We start from the raw sequence: 21,630 nt of genomic DNA, 5'->3' as shown, positions 1-21,630 counted from the left end.
TATAATAACTTGATACTGGATCAGGAGCCTAGTTCTAGATCACAGGAGCAGAAACAGAGGGGTCTACTGATACTAAGTGGCAGATATTAAATGATTTTCTTGGTCACAAACTGCTGGAGGCTGGAAAAATATTCTAGTAAAATCTCACTGTACACAAATATTTCCTCAGAGGACATTGGTCTAAGTGGATATTTGGTTATTCCTTAGTAGGATTGCTCTTATACTCCCTTGGAGTACAGGGCTTTCTAGAATGAGAACAAGTGCTGATACAGAACTCTTATTTTAACAAGCAATGAAAAACCCTTTTAAATCTATCTTAAAATCCCTCATAATTAAAATCCCTCATAATTTGTTAACCAACTGTGAATGATACCATATCGAAGCTCAGAGCAAGGACCCCTGGTTCCCACAACTGTCTTCTGAGCTGGTTCCTCAAGAAAGCATGGTCTGATGAAAGAGATGTTGTATTTTCTGAAGCACTCATTAATTACATACATTTGCTGCTCTTGTGCCCTGCTAATTTTCTTTTGACCATATTGGAAAATACAGCAGAACTTCTGCCCCTCTAATACTTTGGAACTTAGGTGCAACCAGTTCCAGATTTCCTTGAGCAATGTTTCTGAAGGAATGGCTGTTACAAGAAACAAGTACATATTGCTGCAGTGATGTCTCTCGGCCCATACAGTGTCTTCAGGACAGCAATGCTTTGCTGCTGGCAAAAGGACTTTTTTCCATGCCAACTCCTGCCCTCCACTGCAACTAAAGAAGTACCCTGCAAGGATACTACAGTAAAAATCATTACAGTCACTTCAAAACATATTGTTGATAGAGAGTGATGAAGTGTAGCCCCACAGGTTTATCATTACCTCCATAATATGGAAGCCACTTATATTTCTTGCCTTGGAATTCTGTCCCATCAAACTCTGCACACTGCTCTGCCCGGAAATCCCGGGAACCTTCTGGGCAGTTCTGTTTGGAAGAGAAAGTGTTTGTATTGGAGTATTATAAAAAAGGAGGAAAATAAAGTGTACAATAAAAATGCCCCTTCAAACTGGGGCATAATTTCAGCATACTTTTGAATGGATACTGGTAATGAACTGCATCCACTAGTAACATCAGAGAAATAGGAACTAATAATCACATCTTATTTCTGAATAAGAATGATGTTTGTCTGGGGAAAAGGAGCAGCAGGAAAGAAAAACTAAAACCAGAGCAACCATACCTGAACATTACATGACCGATAGCTTCGTGTTGGTCCAACACAACTGGAAGGACCTTCTGTCCTGGAAGACAGAAAAAATACATGGAGCTCTCTGAAGAATACGCATGCAAAAGTCATCTCATAGCAGACGTTACAAATCACCTTCACACCAAGCATATCACCCTCACAGAGTTCCCTGAAACAGCAAAATAACTAATATGCACTTCTTCACCATTAAAACCAGCTGGCATTTTCTAGTGGCATTTTATGCTATGGTTTATGTTCTGGCATGAATGAGACACACATCATGAAAAACTGCAGTACAGCTCTTCAGGGTCATGTTTCAACTAAATAATGGAAGCTGAGATTTTAGTCCATCATCCACCAGCAAACAGTCCAGTTGTCCATACAAGAAAGAGAAACATGTTATGTGCAGCACGAGGATAGTGGCCAATTCAGAATATCTTTGTGCATCATTTATCTTGATTTTTTTGTGCCCAATAGGTCCCTTATTAGGAAGGGCGAAACATGCCTATGGAAAGTGTGCAATACCCTTAGTCCAGTCAAATGACCCTAGCTGAGAATTATGGAGAGTAAAAATTATGGAGGAAATTGATCTAAAACACCAATCAATGCCTAACGCTTCAGTGTTCCTAAAATGGAAAGACAGGCCTTCAGGGATTCTGGCAGGTATAAACCATAATGGGCAGCCTTCAAAAGAGACCTTTCCTTATTCTCTGTGGGAAGCAGCAGCTTCATAACTCTTTCTTCCATTACAAAACCTCCTCTCATTTCTCTAAACAGAGAGAGGCCTGTTTTTCTCAGGATATTATTGAGAGTCTGGCTTTTTTTCCCTCCTTTGCTTTGTTTTCATCCACAACAAGATCTCTACAGTCCATTATTCCCAAAAGGTGCAGTACCAGTCATCATCCTCATTAGGATGCAGCTGACCCAGCTGCAAATGAGGTGGCACAGCGCTAACACTGCTTGAGCCAAATTCACTCTTCCATTTCTTCTGGGGCAATTTACTGTCCTGGGAATCATAAACCTGAGGAAACCTCAGTGCTGTCACCAGCTCTCAGGAGAGAAACCAACTGCTCTGGCCTGTTCTCCATCTCCCTCAGGGCTTGCCACACTAGACCTGATTGAGCAGCTGCTACCATGCCAATCCCCTGATTGCACAGCCTCAGATCTCACAGAAACTGCTGTGATCTATCAAAGGAGCCAAAGCAAGCACATGTTGAAGAGGGGACTACACAAAACAGCAGTGACAAGACTGAAACTGAGGTTCATCTCAAAGTGGACTCATTCCCCTGGGATCAAACACTGTTTTTTTCTGGATGTATATTGGAACATAACTGCACAAGCTCAGTAACAGTACAACACATTTAAAGAAAAGAAAGAAAAAAAAAAAGGGTTAGCCCTCACCTTTGGGAATAGCAGCGCCGCTGCCGAAAGCTGACTCCACCGCCACAGCTCCGACTACACTTGCTCCATTCACCCCAGCTCCCCCAGACATCAACCTGCCTTTTCATCCGGCTGCCCTGGGAATAAAAAACCCACAGACATAGCTAAAAGACATGGCAACACAGGGAAAAAAAAAAAAAAAAAGAAAATGAAGCAGAGATCCTAAAAAGGCTGTCTTGCTGTGCTATATTCCTAACATGAAAAGTGGCACACAGTAGTACATCAGAAAGATCAGGTCTCTAGTATCCAGGAGTATTAGCTTGCTGAAGCCACATAGCACATCCAGCCTCATCATCTCTCTTAACAGCTACTGTTTTTCTATTCATAGAATTTCAGCACTTTTGAATAACGATCTAAAAGAAGATAACATCTTCCTCTCAGCAAGGCTGCAAAGGCAAATAATTACTTCAGGGACTCTGAGCACTGTCACTCCACACCAGATCAATACAGCCACTTAAACCCAAATCCTTGGCTCTAAGTACAATACTTAAGAGAAGTAAAGGAAGCAGAAAGAAATGCCCCAGAACACACTTTTTACTGCAACAGAGTTCCATATATGGAGCTTCATTCCCCTTACCCAAATGTGTCCAATGACAGTGTCAAGGTCTGGGCCATCATTAGCAAAACCCTTATTAATTTTGTATTTAGAAAGTTTGATTACTGACATGAAGAGAAATAATTATGATAATATAGACAGAAATTTACAAGTGTGATGGAACCAACCAAAATACATTGTCTTGGACATGCATGAAATACCATATTTTCAAAAAAAAAAGGCCTTCTGCAAGCTGATGGGATTCACATACAGAAGGACATGTGTGGTTAGTGGGAAGAATGGCAATATCTTAAGGAAAAAAAGTAATATTTGCAAGATGCAGTAGGATTAATTCTGCTTGAAAAAAGAAGGTAAGTGCAGGGCTACCTGGTGAATGACACTGTAAAAACAGGGTTTGCAGGGCAGCTGCAAACTGAAGGGCAGTTTATGTATACAATTGTACCACTGAGAAGGTAGTGCAGGTCATTTGGGCACTGAGACATTTGCTGTAGTGAAGAGCGGGCAGGCAGAGAAAAAAAAGGTAAAAAATTATTGTGATGTGACCTAACTCGCCTCCACACACAAACATCCAAACCTCTGCTAGAAATAGGAGCTAGTCTAATAAATCATCCAGTGAGTCCAACTCAGGCAAGATGCATGAGTTAATCCTCCCTTGTCATTTAGACAGGCTTTATAGTTTTTCACACACACTCTCTGCCTTACTGTATGTCCAAGTTAGTCTTGTTTCTTTACTGCACCCTTTTTTAAGGAAATAATTTCCTGCTGCTGGCAGAGCAACAGTCAGAAATATTAGCCAACCATATCTATGCATTTACTACAGAATTACCCACAACTGTCTAGCTGTAGAGTCACCCCAAATTACCACCTGTATTTCTCTAATGAGAAACACTTTCTTCCTAGCTCAGCTACTTACTTTTCTTCACACAATTTTTTCTAATACCTCTGGTTCAGACCAACTCTGTTTGTCTTCATCCTGCTCGTTCAGTGGCACTGCCCAGGTTACAGCCACTTCTACATAGCTCCTCTTGGCCAAGTCAACATCTCCCTGATCCCGTGCCAAACCCTTCTCCCATTCTTTCACTCCAGATATTCAAGTCACTGTGTGTCTTCTGCATTCTCATTTGCCTTTCTGGGCATAATCCCAACAATAGTGTTTTAGCTTTCAGCAAGGCTTTTTCAGCAATCTTATTTTCCCAAGTTTTTCTTTCAGACACCTAATTCCTCCCCCTGTAATCCCTCCTCCCTCACCCTCAAAAGAATAAAATGCGCTACCATTTTTTCTTGGCAGTCTTATTCCTCTGTATCAACTGACTGATTTAGGTGCAGTATTAGCTCACCCTGGAAACAAGGGACCTTTCAGTCAGCATAAGGGAGAAGGAAACGTGTAGATAAAAATCCAAAGGAAGAGCATTTGAAAGTCAGATTACTGGAAGGCAATTAGGATAGAAAGCCCTTCCTTGACACACACACCGCCCTGATAAATATTCCAATATCCCTCCTACAGAACTAGCATTATTTATTCCTTCTATAGAGAGTAAAATCTGCAGGGACTCTTTGTTGTAAGGCTTATGCATCCACAGAGTTCAGGAACAATCATTTTTCTCAGTATCACTCCAATTATGTACACCCCAAAAGGAGCATCAGACAAAAGAATCCTCCCAAAGCTGTACAGTGTCAGAGAAAGATTTTAATAGGGGCCCAACTCCCATATTTGGAAATCCGTGTACAGTCCTCATTACTTCAGTAACTGCACATGTGTAGGCAGACAAAGATAAAGCTGCATGTTTATAATAAATAATAAATATATTATTACATAACCTGATAACAGGACATTTTTAGATGCTGTCAGCCAGTTTCTGCTCCAAAAGCCTCTTTCTGCTCTCTTCAGACTCTGGAATGCTTTTATCTCATGTCAGCCAGGACAACTAAATTCCATTCCCTCATGGATTTCAGAATGAAAAATCTACAATCTTCATTACTGTTACAAATTCATTTGGTTCTGTTCTTCTCTTGCTTCAGCCTGACATTCATACAAGAATGTAGTTTCTTTCTCTGCATAAAGTATATATTTTAATGTTTCAAGAGAAGTGAGAAAATGCATACAACCATCTTTCCTGACCTCTAAAAACTCCCCAAAGAGCCAAAGAGCAGACAGTTAGTGCCCAACTGCTCTGTCCAGTTTTATCACCAGTTGAGACACCAGCAATGCATCCTTTCTGGGAATATTGATGTTGCCCATGACCTGGCACTGTGGACTCTCAGGGCTCATTCACATACAGGCAGCTGTGGTATACAAGTTTAGAAGGCCAGGGATTTCATTTTTATGAACACTGCATTGCTTTCATCAGTTCCTAGACAGACGAACTGCTGATGTAGTGGCAGCATCTGCTGTTACCAGGCCAACAGTATCTGATATCATCAGCAAGTAAAGAGCTATGCCTCTGAGTCATGAGACCTCCAGACCTCATCTGCAAAGACAATTCCAGTATGCATCACAGGCAAACAAAAGAATTATGGAAAAGTGTCCTAGATAGCTTATTATGTACCATGTAATGTTTATTTTTGTGTATGACACATGCACTGGAAGAGAAGCTATGAATGGGACTTGACTCAGAAAAACAGAAAATGCTTGCACTATGTAGGAGCACTTTAAAAGGGGTCCTTGAAAGACTTTCCAGTCAGTTTGATGAGATGGATAGAAAACTATGCATGGGAAGAGGGCTGTGCTTCCCAGACAAATGCATTGCAGGCATGCAGTGATCCACAAAGTTCATATCACCAACTGTGGAGAAGTGATTCAGTGGGAACAATTTCCTAGTGCCTTGCTGCAACTCAAATACCAGCAAGCTATCAAAGAGAACATCAATTTACTATACAATCCCAAGTGAGCAGTGAAGTTCTGCAGTCACACATCCAAACAACCTACATCCCAGGTAAATTCTTACCCCTTGCTCCTTGGGCACCTTTCAGGACTCAGAGATAGTCACCCTGAATTATTTTGTGATGTTTGTTTGGTGCTGCTTTTCCAGACTGACGAGCAGGAACAAAATGTCCTGTTGCACCACCCCAACAGTTGCTGCTCAAAGCATGTGGTTACTGATAACCACACTATGCCCAGAAGGTTGCACAGCTTTGGCCTGTTGAGATGCAACTGAAGCATTGTTTTGGACACTGAAACGTCCTTACTGTGATTTCTGGGGCTGTTTCACTTGCTTACTAGGTTCCATTGGAATCAGACACAAATCTCAGCACCGACAGGGAGAAGGTGGTGAGAAATAGAGGCTGACGACAAAGCCCTGTCCAGCTGTTACCCACTGAAAACAGATATTGCTCACAATGATAAAATGAGTAATGTGGTGTCACACTTATGTAGTGTTTCCATGGCATAAAACTACAGTCAAAATCAGACTCTCTCTCTTTAACCTTTCTTAGTATTTTTGAAATAACACTGCAACATTTTATTGGATAAATATCTACTTTCTGGTGTTTATAGTTTCTGAAATATGGTTAATGTTTATTTTGACACACCCTGAACTGTAGCATCATTTAGGAAACGTGATGTAGGAGAGAAGGGTGAAAACCAAATACCTTACAAAAGAAAACTATCACCACTATCACTTCTGTAATTGTTTCATTGCCAAAGTCTTGGCAAGTAAGAACTCTTCAGTGAAAAAATGAGGCTTCATTAACATTGAATAATAAGTGCTTAGGGAGAAGTTAATTGATCAGAGAAAATTTTATAACAGAAAGGGGAAAAGAAAGAAAAGTGTCAAGGTGCCCCAAAGATTGGCTGCTCACTGTGGGCCAGTAGTGAGAGACTCTCCCAGGACAGCATAGCGGGCCAGGGAGCAGCCCCAGCCCTGGGATTTGGGCACCTCCACAAGAAACTAGGCTGGGAGTTGGGACTGCAGGTGGGCCTGACTCATCAGGGTCCATGGCTGGCCAAGCAGAGTTGTGCAGATCCTCACTGGGGCAGGAGCCAGCAGTCCCAGGAGCCTACAAGGGTGTCCTGGGCAGTGGGCTGGGTGTGGAGAGTCCAGTCAGGGCCCGTAAAGCCTAGTAGTGCCCTCAGAGCCCTAACAAAATAACCCACATGGACTGTGTCCTTAGACCATGGGCTCTTTGGTATATGAACCATTTCCTTCTTCTTTCTATATCCAGTGGAATTACCCAATACTACAATGATGACCACCAATAATATATTTTCACATAGCTAAGCTCTGCATGACATGTAGTATCCAACCCTCAAATTTAATTGAAAGGGAGCTGAAAACATTCAGTATATGTTACATGTTTATAATTTAGACATCTGCTGCTATGCCAATATGCATTTTCAAGATGGCTCCATCTGCAACCAGCTAGGATATTAGCCAAAAATGTTACCAAAAATGAGCTAATTAATCCAAACCACATCAGCAAAGCATTTTTTTTATAATTCTGTCTTAACCATTGATCTTTGCTCAGACACAGCAGGCTTGTGAAGAGCTTTGAAGGTGAATAATGCCAAGTACCATTTCTATGAATAATGAATAAGCAATCAAAGAATTGTATTTGAGTAAAACTAGAAAAACAAGACTGAAAGTGAACAAGATGGTGACAGCAGGGAGCAAAATACAAAGTGATGCAGAAGAAGTATCTTATTAAGACAAGCTGCTCTACGAAGATGAGGAAAAAAACCCAGGCTTTGTTAGCTTTAATGGCTTGTGGTTTACACTCACTGTGTACAAATCCTTTCATTCCACTCTCATCCTAGCCATGGCTCGTTAGCATATGCCCTCTAACAAATACAGTAAAATCCAGCAGTTCCCCGACACCTTCATTTTCTCAAAACACTTCAGATTCTCCCTACATCATTGAGCCCTCTCCCTTGTGGTTCCCAGCTCTTTTCCATGTTCCCCATTCAACTCTTCAACACTCCTCACTGTGCTACCTCTCTTTGGGCTGTCCCACCCTACAGCTAGCTCCTTCCACACCCACTGATTTTCTGTCAGCTGAGGAGAACATGGTGCATGCCTGGTGCGCTGCACAGCCAGGGACGTGCTGCCCCATGGGGCAGTGGGCAGAGCAGGTACCAGTTGCTTTTCAGAAATGGAAAGGCTTCCAGAAATTCCGGGTGGCCTGGAGATGAGAAGGGAATTTAAAAGACACAGCCATTGCAGAGAAGTCAAATTAATTCTTGGAATCCTTGTGGAGGAAATGGAGCACATTCAGAAAACTCTACAAAGAAGATGATTGTGAGTAAACTTTATGACCCCAAACTTATTTGGAAAAGTGGACAAATCACACAGTATGAAGTCACTAGAAGTTGTTTATCCAAGGGGCCTAACAGGAACTCAAGGTTGAAATGGATAAACTGTTACATACTAGCAAACAACCCTCTCAGCTAAATCCACTTCAATATGTGATCATTGGAAAGTGGAAAATCTGACACCAGTTTCCAAAATGATCCCAGGGGAACCCATGGAACTGTACATTCACAGAGCATAAAACTGATGTCAGCTGATAAATTAATAGAAGTTATAACAAAGAACAGAGCTAGCAGGCACCTGCATAAATACAGGATGTTTGGGAAAAAGTCAATAGGACTTTTAAAAGCAAATTCTTCTAAGAATATTGCAGTTCTTCAATTCACAAACATGTCAACAAAGGTAACCTGCCAGATACAGTCAGATTTAGCACAACACTTCCAAAAAATCCTTCACCTAAAGCTCTGAAGGAAGTTAAGCAGCCAGAAGGACAATTCTTCAATGGATGATGAGCAGGTGGTCCAAAGAAAAAAGCAGGAATAAAATCTCCACCCACTGCAAGAACTGACATTAGCAGCAGAATTCCATAAGGAACCAGAATGCCTCAGCACATTTATGAGCAATGCCAAAACCACAGAAGTAATGAAAGCAGATTATAAGGGTAATATAGGGTAATAAAGGACAACAGAAAACCAGAGACTTACTGCAAAGAACCACGGGAAAACATTATAGCATTAGCGATTTATCACTAAAATGACAGTGGAGATTTAATGTAGGCAACTTAAGTGACACAGGGGAAACACAAATCCTGTCCCAAATTGCTATTTTTTATTAATTATTAATTAATATTAATAAATCATTACATTGTAGCTGATATTTAGCTCTCAAGAGCAGGATGTTGATATTATGGCTTCAAGGAGGCTTTGACCAAATTCAGGGAAGAGAGAGAGAGATATCTCAAGCTCAAAGGGTTCATAAACTGGAAGTTTATTGGGGGAAATTGTATCTGCCTACCTTTTAATGTTTTTTTCTAGACACATGTTTGTGACATAGCTGTAGACAGGTTATAGGTCAAAACAAACTGGTTCTACCTGGTAAAATTGTTCTTGTTCATGTTTTCTCCCTTTCCCTCCATAGGAATAACAGTAAAATCTCTTCTTTCTCTGCACTCACAGTAATTTTTACTGTTTCTGTATGACCTTAACTTTTATGTCCTTGTGTACCTTCTGCCCTTTGTTAAAGCTGGGTAAGGCATCTAAAAGTTTATTCAATAGATTAGCACTTTAAACAATAACAATGTTGAGTTATTCAGAATAAATTAAAAACCAGCATTTCAACCTAGAAATGCAGATCCATATAAAGAAACAGTGTTCAGAGGAAATGTATGAATTGGACAGATGCAATATGGCAGGGAAACTGACATATTGAACTTAAGTGGTGGCCAAGCAAAATTTCTCCTTTCATTCAGCATGGCTTCAAGAGGAACTATCGAATGCATGCAGGAGGTAGAGTCTAATGCTACAGAGAAATGTCAGCCTTCACAGTCTCAGGGTACTTCAGTGATATCCCTTCCCAAAAAAATCACCAATATCTCCAAACTAGAGACAGGCAGGTGAACAGATGAACTGAATAGAATAAATTCAATTTCTGGTTCTTTTAACATACAATATGATTTTTTTATTAGTTTTGAGACAGCAGGCACTCATTTAAGCAAATTTCCATCTGCAAGGGAAACTAACAAACTCGGCTTGATTTCTGGTCTCATCCCTGATCTTCAAAGGTGGCCTAGAAAGCAAAACACTTACTCCAAGTGATAATTGCCTCTTTTTTTCCCCACTCTCTTTTACTTTACACCTAACAACCATTGTTAATACTTCCACTCTACTCTGTAGGTCACCTTTTACCTTAGATGACCAACTCACTAATAAAGTTTAACTTCAAGTCAGGCAAACTGTTTTCAAGCTGCATTTACTTCAGAAAGATCCTGCTTCTCACTCAGAAAGGAACACGAATCCCAGTTCATAATTGCTGCATTATTTTTCTGATAATATCACATTGGCTTACCATAAAGTAACCTCTCCCAGCAAAGCTAAACCACATGGCTAATACTTCTAAGACCAAAGAAAAGAGAATAATGAAATAACCAAAAATCCATTCTCTTTATTTCAAGTGATAACTCTCTCTAGCTTTGAAGCAGAAGACAGCAATTACTGCTTTGCAGATAACATCCTTAGAACCAAAGGCACTACCAGAATTCGATTATTTAATTGCCATGTTAGACTTTCCATAAGATGTGCCACAATAGGCCTGATGACTTGACCCTATTAGCTCTTTCAGAAATACTTTCTACAAAGCACTTGAATTACAGATGTTGACAGTTCTTAACAGAAGTATCTTTCATTTCTTGTAACAGTGCTCAGAAGAGCATTTACTTACTGAAAATGCAGAAGGTGACGTTGTTGCTAGCATGAGCAGAAGGAACAGGTTCTTCATCTCTGTCTGTGGGAACAAAAAAATTACTCATCAAGATTGCTTGCTTCTTTGCTGTTTGGTGGATAAGCTACAATACCATGAAGTAAAAATGGAGGTGGAAGTAAAACTAAGAGGAGAGGAGAAAAGCAGTTTTACCACTAAACTCCCTGAAGAGATGAAGGCATCTGCAAAGATTGAAAACACCCTGCACATAAAGCCAAGATATAATTACTGAGAGTGCTTAATTCCCTGAACTTTCCTCTGGTATTATGAGAACACCATCCCCAGGCACAGTGGAAGGTGCATGCTGTTGCATGTCTGCCCTCCCACCCCTTTACGTATACACCTGATAAAATACTTGAGGATTGCAATGACTTCAACCAACCCAAGGTAAAAAATTCCACAGTTAACATTTCTGTACCCTCCAATCATCTTGTGTAGTTGTGCTTGTTTAAAATCCCATAATTCATCATGGACAGCTATAGCTAGATTCCACCATGAGCAGTTACATCCCCTCTGCAGAGCTAGAAAGCAGATCAGGTCATGTAGGCTGGTATGGCAGCATACAACAGTTCCTGAATTTGGGGCGTTGCCCACACTTGGGACCACAAAACTTTGTTGGTACATTCCCTGTTGCTACTTAATCCTTCCTTTTTTGAGCTGCAGTGACACCAACCATCACTCACCAGAGCTCACAGCTGTGACAGGGACACTTCAGCCTCTACAGATTGATTCTTTCTCATCACCCTTTTCTCATGACCTTGAGACCAGTTAAGCCCAGGGGGAAAAAAAAAGAGAGAGTAGATGCTCCTACCACAATTTTATCTAGTTTGGGCTTCTTTCTAACTTGGAAAAAGGAAAGGTAAAAGGAGAAATTTTCCTTTCACAGTACACAAAAGCATCAAGGAAGAAATGGTTATTTAATCAGTCCTTGTAACAATATCTGTATTAATATTAAAACTTCATATATAGCTCCTTTAGCCTGGCCTATTAAATTCAGATAAAATACAGAATATGTATCACTATTAACAATGATAACATTGATAAAAAATCATTGTTGCATGAGGATATGACATCAGAACCAAGAAATACCCAAAATGAAATTTAGTTGATCTGGTATTTGAGTATTTCAGGTTACTTTATGATAGGCAACCAGTTTTCTTATAGTCTTAGGCCTCAACGAACAGATTCCATAACAACTCTCCAAGTCCGTATATACGATGGATTTTAACACTGCCAACATTCACCATGCTGAGAATAAAAAGCTTGTTCCTAAATACTTTATCTTTCAGATGTAAAAGCTACAAAAAAAAAAAAAAAAAAATCAGTTGCACCTGTCTGTGTACAAAATAATAGTAAGCAGAGAAAATGGAATTGGGAAAACAAACGCTAATAAACTTCTCTCCCTAAACACTGATTCATAAGAAAATGAAGATATAGGAGTTTTTTAATATGAAAAGACTATCATTAATTTTGGTTTACTAATTCTTAGGAAACTGAGGGAAGACTGTGTATCCTCCATCACCCACAGGTGCTACTACTTTTGCTATTCAAATAAAGGAAGACACAACCTGGGGATACCTTCCAGAAGATGTAAAGAATACTCTCTGTGCTCTAGAGGCCAGTGACCAGGTCAGGCTGGATCTCTGTAACAACTGTACCAAGCATCCTAGCCTTTCTTGGAGGAAACACAGGCAAGAAGACACCCTTTTGCTACAAGATCTGTGTACACAAGCAGCAAAGTTCTCCTGAATGCCCACAGCACTAGGAAAAGGCATTGTGAAAGCAGCATCTTCCTTGAATGGTGTTGCCATCAGAGGTAAATATTTGAGATCAGCTCCTATTCCTACTACCTGGAGGGAAAAAAAAATCACCTTTTCCCCAGCACTCCTCTCTCACATATTCCATTTCCAGCCACCTAGCCACCTCTCAGGTCCACAGATATGGCCTTGAAAATCAAATCCTTGTTCTGCTGCAAATGAACTGTCTGCTCAGCTCTTTCTACCATCTGAGCCAAGAGGCAGACAGGGAGCTGGGACCAAACCACATGAGGCTCCTGGATAAGAGGCTAGAGGAGCAGGTTACCAGGGCTAGCAGTGCTCCCATTCTCCAGGTAGTTAGAATTTTGGATGTTTTCAGCCAGGCAGCAGAAAAAGATTCTCTGAGGAGACAAGTAGAGTCAGAACTCAATGTATGGGGCAACCCTGTGCACCAAAGCAGCAAGAGGTTACAGCTCTGATGCTTGTTTGTACTTTTGTGCCATTGCACTTGCATGGAAATTTCTATCATATGTCCCAAATTTAGCATTAAAATATTTAGACCATCCAGACCTATTAAACTGGTCAAGAGATTCCTGGAAGGATTGGCAGAAGGAAGAACAGGACCATCTGTATCCTGTGAAATTCCCCACTGGAAAAAAGATCCTGTATTTGATTACTGAGTATCAACAAACTTGTTATTTTAAAAGCTTCCTCAGATGAAGGATTCAGCATTGATTCCTTTCACCTTAGTTTCAACCACAATAGATGGGATTGAAGAATCTGTCTGAAACCTTAAAGAAAGGTCAAGTTCTGTTTCTGGATTTCAAGGCCCTTTAAGTCCTTGTAGGACCTGGGGTACAGCAGCCTATGTTTATTCTGCTTGCTCGCCATTCTTCTCACTGCAGGCTGAGTATGCGGGGGAAGGAATGAAAAGGACAGTGTTTTGCAGTTCTTTCACTTGTAACAACAGCAGCTGCTGCTCCCTGAGCCTCCTGCCCTTTCCAGTTTTCTTCAACCCTCCCCAGCTCCCTTTTCCCACTGTGTGCTAGAACAGCCTCTCCACCCCTCCTCCACCCAGAAACAGCAGCAGAGCCTGAGGGGAAATGGTGACTTTATGCTCAAGCTATGGAACAGCTGCTGGAAAGCTCACAAGGAGGAATTCCTGCCATAGTGCTAAAATATGAAGTTATCTCAGGGAGAGGGTTTATGAGTTCACAACAAGAAAGGAACAAGCAGAATCTTTGACCAGAAATAGAGGTGTGCCCAGCTGAAACCTCTGCCCATACACCAGAAGAGATTCAAATTGTCTAGGCAGTCACATCTGGCATAAGTGCTCAGGTGAGATGAATAAAAGGCTTGAAGTGGGGAGTGGTTCCAGCCATCTGTGAGCTTGGTCAGAAAGAATCAGCTTCAGAGTTGAGCTCTAGACTGTTTTCTTGAGGAGATGCTGACCCAAGCTTCTCCAAACACTGGGAGAAATTCAAACTGGGATCTAACTTTAACAGCTCAGGAACCTTCTATTCCAAAACAGGAGGGTGAGAGAACCACAGAGGAGATAACTGGAATTTCCTAACTGAACAGAACACAAGAACACCATTACCACTGGAAACTGGGATAAGCACCCTTGTTTCAGGGCTTAACACTGAACCCACTTAGGAAAGAAGCTTCTGCCTTTACAAACAGAAGTTCTAGAAAAGACAGATGGGCAGACTTGGAGAATTCTCTATAGTGGAGCCAGCAGTGAGCTGCTGTAAAAATATTTTATTTAGTTTGAAACTCTTATCTAGGGCCGGGCAGGCTTAGCAAGATCAGTCAAATCTTCATGAAGACCAGGAGTATGTTTTAGAATCAAGGACAGTTTTAATGACTCCTATATTTACTTTATGTGTGTAAATCCTGCCTTCCAATGCACAAATAAAATTGCTTACTTAAACTTGGCCACTTTTTCAAACCAGCTCTTAACATCCATGTTCTTGGGGAAACATATATACATTGCCTGTATATAGATGAAAAAAATATGTGTATATATGAAAAAATAACTTTGAATCAGTTGTCTAATTTCAGGGTCTCAAAAGCAATAAAATTACATTTTGAAGGAAAAGATACTGGACCAGGATGAAGAGAAGTGTTGAACTTTTAATCTATTTAGATGATGACTTTTTCAACAGGAAGGAAATCCAAACTTAAAAGTAATGTTATGAATAACTTAACCTTGTGTAAGCAAGAACTTAAGCTGTTTAGGCACTACAGAATCAGATCACAAAGTCAGAATAAAACAAGTTTCATGAGCTCCATTGCTCACACATGTATCAGGTTTTCTCTATTCTTTTTGAAAATAATTGGACAGCCAGTGTTATTCTCTGTTTAGCACACAAGACAGATCAACCTTCTTTGGCCTGTGAACCACATTTCTAAATCATCTTTGGCCAAAAACACATATCACATGCATGATCATATGTGTGAGTCAGGGATTGTTCTAGGAATGGTTCATAGGCAGAAGGCAAAAAGACCCCTTCAGGGTTCCTCCTTGTGTAATCTAGATGAGATTTAGCTGGACATGCAGGTAAGTGGCAAAGCCACCCAGCATTACTGACTTTGGCAGGTCCTTACAAGTAATTTCATCTCCTTTTTGGGAATTTGAATTACTCAGTTTGAAGTAACCCTGACACAGACGCGCTGCCTTTGCATGCACAGCTTCTGAGATACAGGTTGGCCACCCTGGCAATAAATATTTACCTGCTGCAATATCAACAGAAATGGCTTATTGTAAAGCTTAGCACAAGCAGCACAAAAACAGATGTCGCCACAGGGATCCCACTACTCACAGGTTTTCAGAAATTCCTTCCCTTTCCTGCACTCACTCCCCTTTAACACATCAGATCTCACTTTGATGTTTTATTTTTAGAAATTTGGTTGAAGGAGGTGGGAAGCCAGAATGGGCAACATATCATCATCCTGTTATTCACTGACAGAAATTTTTGAGTCATTGACTGAGAGCAGTCTTTGAGCTTTTAGATTCACTACATTTTCTAAAGACATTATGATTTTTGCTTTGCTCTAAAAAGCATCCAGCATATCTTTGTTCCAGCTTGCTTTTGTTTGCCTTGACAACTGAGAAGCACCTTTTAAGTTTTTGCTGGAAGAATTAAAAAGGAAAAATATACACACAGAAAAAGAAGCTAAGATGAAGGTGGGGAGACAAAGGGGCTCCATGGAACAGAGATCAAGGATAGGGAAAAAAGTCCCTTTGCTTAGGATGTGAGCTGAGTGAGGAGAGCACAAGGACCACATCACACAACCTAGAGGAACCAGGAGACAAATCACCACTTTAGGCAGATGGTATCACATTCAAGATACTTCTTAATATGCCTCTTTTCTTCCCCAACACAGTAAATCATCCCTTTTTTGGACAAGTTTTCAAAGAAAATCATGTGTTTTATGTCCTTTGGGTTAGGGCAGATAAGCCAAATAATGTCTATGTGCCCGTTAAAACAGAAGGATGATGGACTTCCTTTGTCTTGACCATGCCATGAACCACATCCATGAAGAGCTTCTTGTATACAAAGCAAAGGATAAATGTTTATAAATGAATGCAAACACAGGTCTGTCTGAAAGGGCTTAATGGGAAAGGAGAGAAAACAAAGAAAACACAAGTTGTCCAAGCATAAGTTTTATGGTGGTGTCTTTACCATTGGTGTCCAGATTTAATAATTCATTCTAAATACATGTTAGAAGTTGAAGAATCCTCATCAAGAAAGTAATCCCACAGGGATATACTTTCAGCCATGTTATGCATATTATGGAAGACAAACTTTCAGCTAAAATATCTTTAAAATTCACCTTGTTAAATTAAAAAAAAAGTTTTAAAAACTTACTAACAAGCACAGCAGCAGAGCACCAGCTGGCTGGAGAACTGAGTAGTGGTAACACAGAAGCATCCTTGAGCCTGCTCTATCAATGGCTTTCAACTCAGCCTTCAGGCTGATTCCTAACATGAATCTGCACCAGGCCATCACTTCATGTGGCTGACAAAGACTGACAATATTTTTTTACAGAGGACTTGTACAGCAAAAGAAAGTTCAGCAACACCTGGGGAAGCCGAAGCAACATCTGAATACTGAAATCACACAAACCAGTAGCTGAAAAATCATTAGGCTCAAGAGCAAGATTGACACACAGAGATTCTAGTAAGGCCTCACACCATACCCTATCAGTAGGTGGGGAAGATGCAGACCTGCCTCCTTCTGGCTCTTCAAAATCCACAATGATGTATCTCAGGCTTGGGTCAGTAAAGCACCATCTTCCAAGCAAATGTAATCACTATGCCAGCCCTTTGCAGGAGCTAATACAGTATTTCATGAGGGCAATTTTCTGTCTACCTATTAATATCAGCTCAGATTCAATTTTATGCAACTAGCCTCCCACTATTAGGTTTGCAGCAAGAGATCTATTATAAGGAGTAAAGATAGGATTCTGACTTCTATTTTGGTAGTCTCACTGTGCTTAGCTGTTAATTAAATCTGGGAGCATGTAGGGATAATGACAAGCGCACAGACTGATTTAGACACTGCTAAAAGAAGCCACGCACTGCCTATGGAAAATACATGACAAGGATATAATACTCCAAACACTAGCATAATTGAAGAGGAATTGCTAACAGTCTTTTACTACTGTCCTGTCACAGCTTAAGCTTCATTTCTATGAGTTATTTAGCCTGACCTGAAATATCACCTGACACTGAGCACTGGTGCTGTTTATAAATAATAGAATGGATTGGGTTGGAAGGAACCTTAAAGATCATTTAGTTCAACCCCCCTGACAGGGACACCTCCACTAGAGCAGGTTGTTCAAAGCCCAATCTGACCTGGTCTTGAACACTTCCAAGGATGGGACATTCCCAGTTTTCCTGGCCAACCTGTTTCATGCCTTACCACTTTATGAATAAAGATTTTCCTCCTAATATCTAGTCTAAATCTGCCCACTTTTAGTTTAGAACCATTACCCCTTGTGCTATCACTACCCGCCGACATAAAAAGTGACTCACCATCTTTAAGTCCTCTTTCAATACCAGAAGGCAGCAATAAGGTCTCTCTGGAACCTTCTCTTCTCCAGGCTGAACAACACCAGCTCTCTCAGCCTTTCTTCACAGAAGAGGCGCTCCAGCCCTCTGAGCATCTTGTGGCCTCCTATGGACCCACTCCAGCAGCTCCATGTCTTTCTTATGGTGCCCAGACCTGGACACATTATTCCAGGTGGGTTCTCACAAGGGCAGAAGGGGAGAATCCCCTCCCTTCCCCTGCTGGCCATGCTGCTCTGGATGCAGCCCAGGATGTGGTTGGTTTTCTGGGTTGTGAGAACATCCTGGCAGTTCATGTCCAGCTTTTAATCCAGGAGAATTGCCAAGTTCTTCATATGGGACCACATCAAAAGCCTTACAGAATTCTAGGTGGCTTACATCAGTCCTCCCTAGTCAACCACTGCAGTCACTCCACCACAGAAGGGCACCAGGGTGGGCAGGCAGAATTTGCTCTTTAGTGAAGCCACGCTGGCCTATCTTGCATTACCTCCTTGTCTTGCATGTTTCCACACTATGTCCAGGAGGATCTGCTCCACAACCTCCCCTCTGGGCACCAGGCACAGAGGGGAGGCTCACTAGTGTTTAGTTCCCTAGGCCTTCCCTTATCCTCTTTTTAAAAATACAAAAAATGTTTCCCTTTGTCCAGTCACTGGGGAGTTTGCCTGACTGCCATGACTTTTCAAATATCATGGAGAGTGGCTTGACAACCAGATCAGTCAGTTCCCTCAGGACCCTGGCATGCATCTCATCAGGCCCCACAGACCTGGCCTATTCAGTTTCCACAGATGGTCTCAAACCTGCTCTTCATTTACAGTGGGAGGGACTTCACTTCCCAACCCCCACCTGAGCATGTTACCCAGCTGACACTAATCTCTTACAATTCAAAATGCTGAGAATTCTTTAGGAAAATAAAGGATTTTCATGCTAGAAAATTGCTTCAAATTTATTTAAATTTATTCCATCCTAAATATAAACAGTAATTTCTGTGCTGTGCAATGGGTTAAAAATAAAAATAGAGTGTTATTTCAAGAGGAGATTTTAAAACCATGTAAATTTTTCTCTGCCTCTCTTTGCAAGATTCACATCTCTGTTCACTGAGAGGATGTTAGCACTACATTCAACAGTATGCTTGTAGTATATATGCACAGGGAACACCTGTAAAACCTTTAAATAAATTTACTGGGGGACTAATAATAGACAGGGAAACACAAGACTATTTACCCTGAACCTCATGTGGGTTTTGATTGCTGATGCCTCTACATTGTTTCTGGAAGCCAAGGTAGTATTTTTCATTTAAAGCTAACTCAGTTGTATATATGTATATGTAAACATGCCAAACACACCACACTTGTACAGGTACATCTCTTCCCTAAGGAATTGCTCCTACAGACTGTGATGCAGACACACCTTCAGCAGTATGAGGCAGAAATTCCCCCAGAGAAATCTGTGGGCTTGCTTACATTACTGTGCAAGAGAAAGATGAGTAACACGAGGTGAACTAAAAGAAACAAAAATGGAACAAAATCACAACCTAAACCAGAACTTTAGATTGACAAATTTAGGAGGGAGAATATGTGCTAGTGGAATTGGGGCTGCTATCTCTGAGAATACTGGCCCTAGCATCTTTCATCTGTCACTAAAAATTAACTTCATAAAAAATGATCTTAGGAGGGTGTGATCACACTGCAGTGCCTGGAGAGCTCTCAAAGGAAGCACATGCTCGACGGTGTGATCACAGCGAAATGACAACAGTGTGATCTAAAAATAAATTGGTTCTCTGCTCTGAAGCTGGTTTCTCCCACAGATGCCCAATCCAGAGCCTCCAATTACTGCTTTAAGGGCTAGGCAGAGAAATAAATAATCTGTGGATGGCACTTGTTTTCTATACACCACATCTGCATGTCAGGAAGGTGAGCTTGTTACTGTGTGAGAAAGCATAAACAAATTATTTGATCATAGGCTATGCATATGAGTAGACACCAACTCAAGTCTTTTAATATAGAAGTCCCTTCCCAAATACCTAGCAACCCTTATTATTCCTTGTCCAAGACAAGACTGGACCACAACAAATCACAGTTCAGATCCAGGAGTGCTGAAAAATGAGCCTGTGAAGCTGTATCCAGCAGAGCATCATTCTGAGAGAAATAAGTCCCTTTGACAAGTCCATCATACAGTGGGCATAACTGCAAATGACTGTTCTGAATCCAAGCAATCATCTGTCACTGTCTGGGCTCAGCAGCTGTGCCAGGTACATTGCAGGGCTCACAGCACTTCTGCATCATCTTTCCCACAGACCTAAGAGCAAAGCAACCTATTTCCTCTGGTGCTCACTGAACATCAATATGCCACTGGGAAAACGCTTCCCCTTCATTCAGCTGATGATGAGCCTGTAATGTTAATTGTGAGGACTGCTGTAATTGCATCATGTGTTTTCTAGGTGCTGTTATCCTACAAAACAGAGCACTATCCTCTTACCAAAAAAACCCGTTTGTTTGCTGCAAATTATAAATCACTAGGTACATACACAAATGAACAAAATGGTGAACCTCTTATTAACGTTTAAGGTCCCCACTGAACAAACAGAAAGCCTTCTGGTAGCCTAAGCTCTACATGTCCTGAGGCACAGAACATTATTTTGCCTTATTTACTCTCTATTCAGAAGAAAGAGTTCACAATCAAGGTTGGGGTAGTTTCTTTTTTTTTTCTTTTTCCTTTTTGGGTTTCCTATTCAACAGAACAAAAAGAATAAACTTTGCACCTTTGACTCAAAAGGTGCTACCAAGAAAACCAGTTGCAACAACATAGCTGCTTTCCAGTTTTCTCAACCCTTTTAGCAAGTCTGGACATGGCCATTCACCTAGACTCCAAAAGAATTTTGGTGCCTAATTTGAGAAGCAATTAATCCCTGAAGCAGCTAGATTAGGTGAGATCTACCTGCACTCTTCTTTACCAAGCTGGTAAGAAGCTGGATCTGAGAGAGCCCATCCCAAAGCCAAAGGGGAGTGATCTGCATCAGAAGTTGCTGCACTTACTGAACAGAGCAACATTTGAGATCATCCATTCCCTAAGTTCTTTATACAGTGATGGCTACTTTCCCTTAAAATTGAGACAATTTTGGGTTTTGTTTAATATTCTTTTAAACATAAATACATACAGAGACCAGCAAACAAAGCTCTACATCCTTGCTTGAAAATCACCTCAAATCACTCATCACATATGTTCTATCAAATACTACATTCAGAATGGATTGTTTACTAGCAACCAGATTTGGAATAGGAAAATACTACAAATAAACTGTCCCAAGCCCAGCATTTCTGGGCTGCCATCAAGTGCTTAAACTCATGGAGAAAAATATTTCAAAACCAAACACTTCTAAGGTGTCAGGACACTTCACACTGTATAAGAACCTAAAAATAGACCCAAAATACAAGTCTCAGTTATCTCACACTGGACAGAAAAAAAGCACAAAGCTTCCAGAGACAGAAGCTTTAATTTAAAAAATTAATTAAAATTAATTAAATTTAATTAATTTAATTTTAAAATTAATTTTTTAAAATTTTTTAATTTTTTTTTTTTCATTTTACCAACCAATTAATTCACTGACATGAGCAAATATTAGTTTAAGTTAGTGCCATATCAAAGACACCTGGGGACTTCATCCACCCTTGTTCCCCATCACAAACACCTCCCTTTGCTCCCTGTAAGGGTAGAGCATCTGTCCTGCAAGCCCAGAGTGAGGCTACCCAATACACACATGGCTTGTAGCACATTGGCCCATCCTCCCACTGCACCTGGGAAAGAATGGCTTTTCATGGCTGCAGAGACTGGGAATGCTCTGGCATTAAAGTATG

General features: G+C 40.8%; 1 protein-coding gene across 2 annotated transcripts in view; it reads right to left on the bottom strand.

The window, feature by feature from the left end:
- Nucleotides 1–21,630, bottom strand: part of PAPLN (papilin, proteoglycan like sulfated glycoprotein) — a 47,557-nt gene that overhangs the window by 24,517 nt on the left and 1,410 nt on the right. For both annotated transcript variants that reach the window (XM_071427245.1, XM_071427246.1), the window contains exons 2-5: nt 10,907–10,969; nt 2,630–2,745; nt 1,223–1,283; nt 867–969 (exon numbers count right to left, since the gene is read on the bottom strand). In XM_071427245.1, coding sequence (XP_071283346.1) covers nt 867–969; nt 1,223–1,283; nt 2,630–2,745; nt 10,907–10,969 — 343 coding nt within the window. The remainder of the gene's footprint in view (nt 1–866; nt 970–1,222; nt 1,284–2,629; nt 2,746–10,906; nt 10,970–21,630) is intronic.

This window comes from Agelaius tricolor, unplaced genomic scaffold, assembly GCF_023055355.1.
Source record: "Agelaius tricolor isolate 1412-34295 unplaced genomic scaffold, bAgeTri1.0.p SCAF_5, whole genome shotgun sequence".
NCBI classification, from domain to species: domain Eukaryota; kingdom Metazoa; phylum Chordata; class Aves; order Passeriformes; family Icteridae; genus Agelaius; species Agelaius tricolor.
This window is presented reverse-complemented; position numbering and strand designations above follow the sequence as displayed.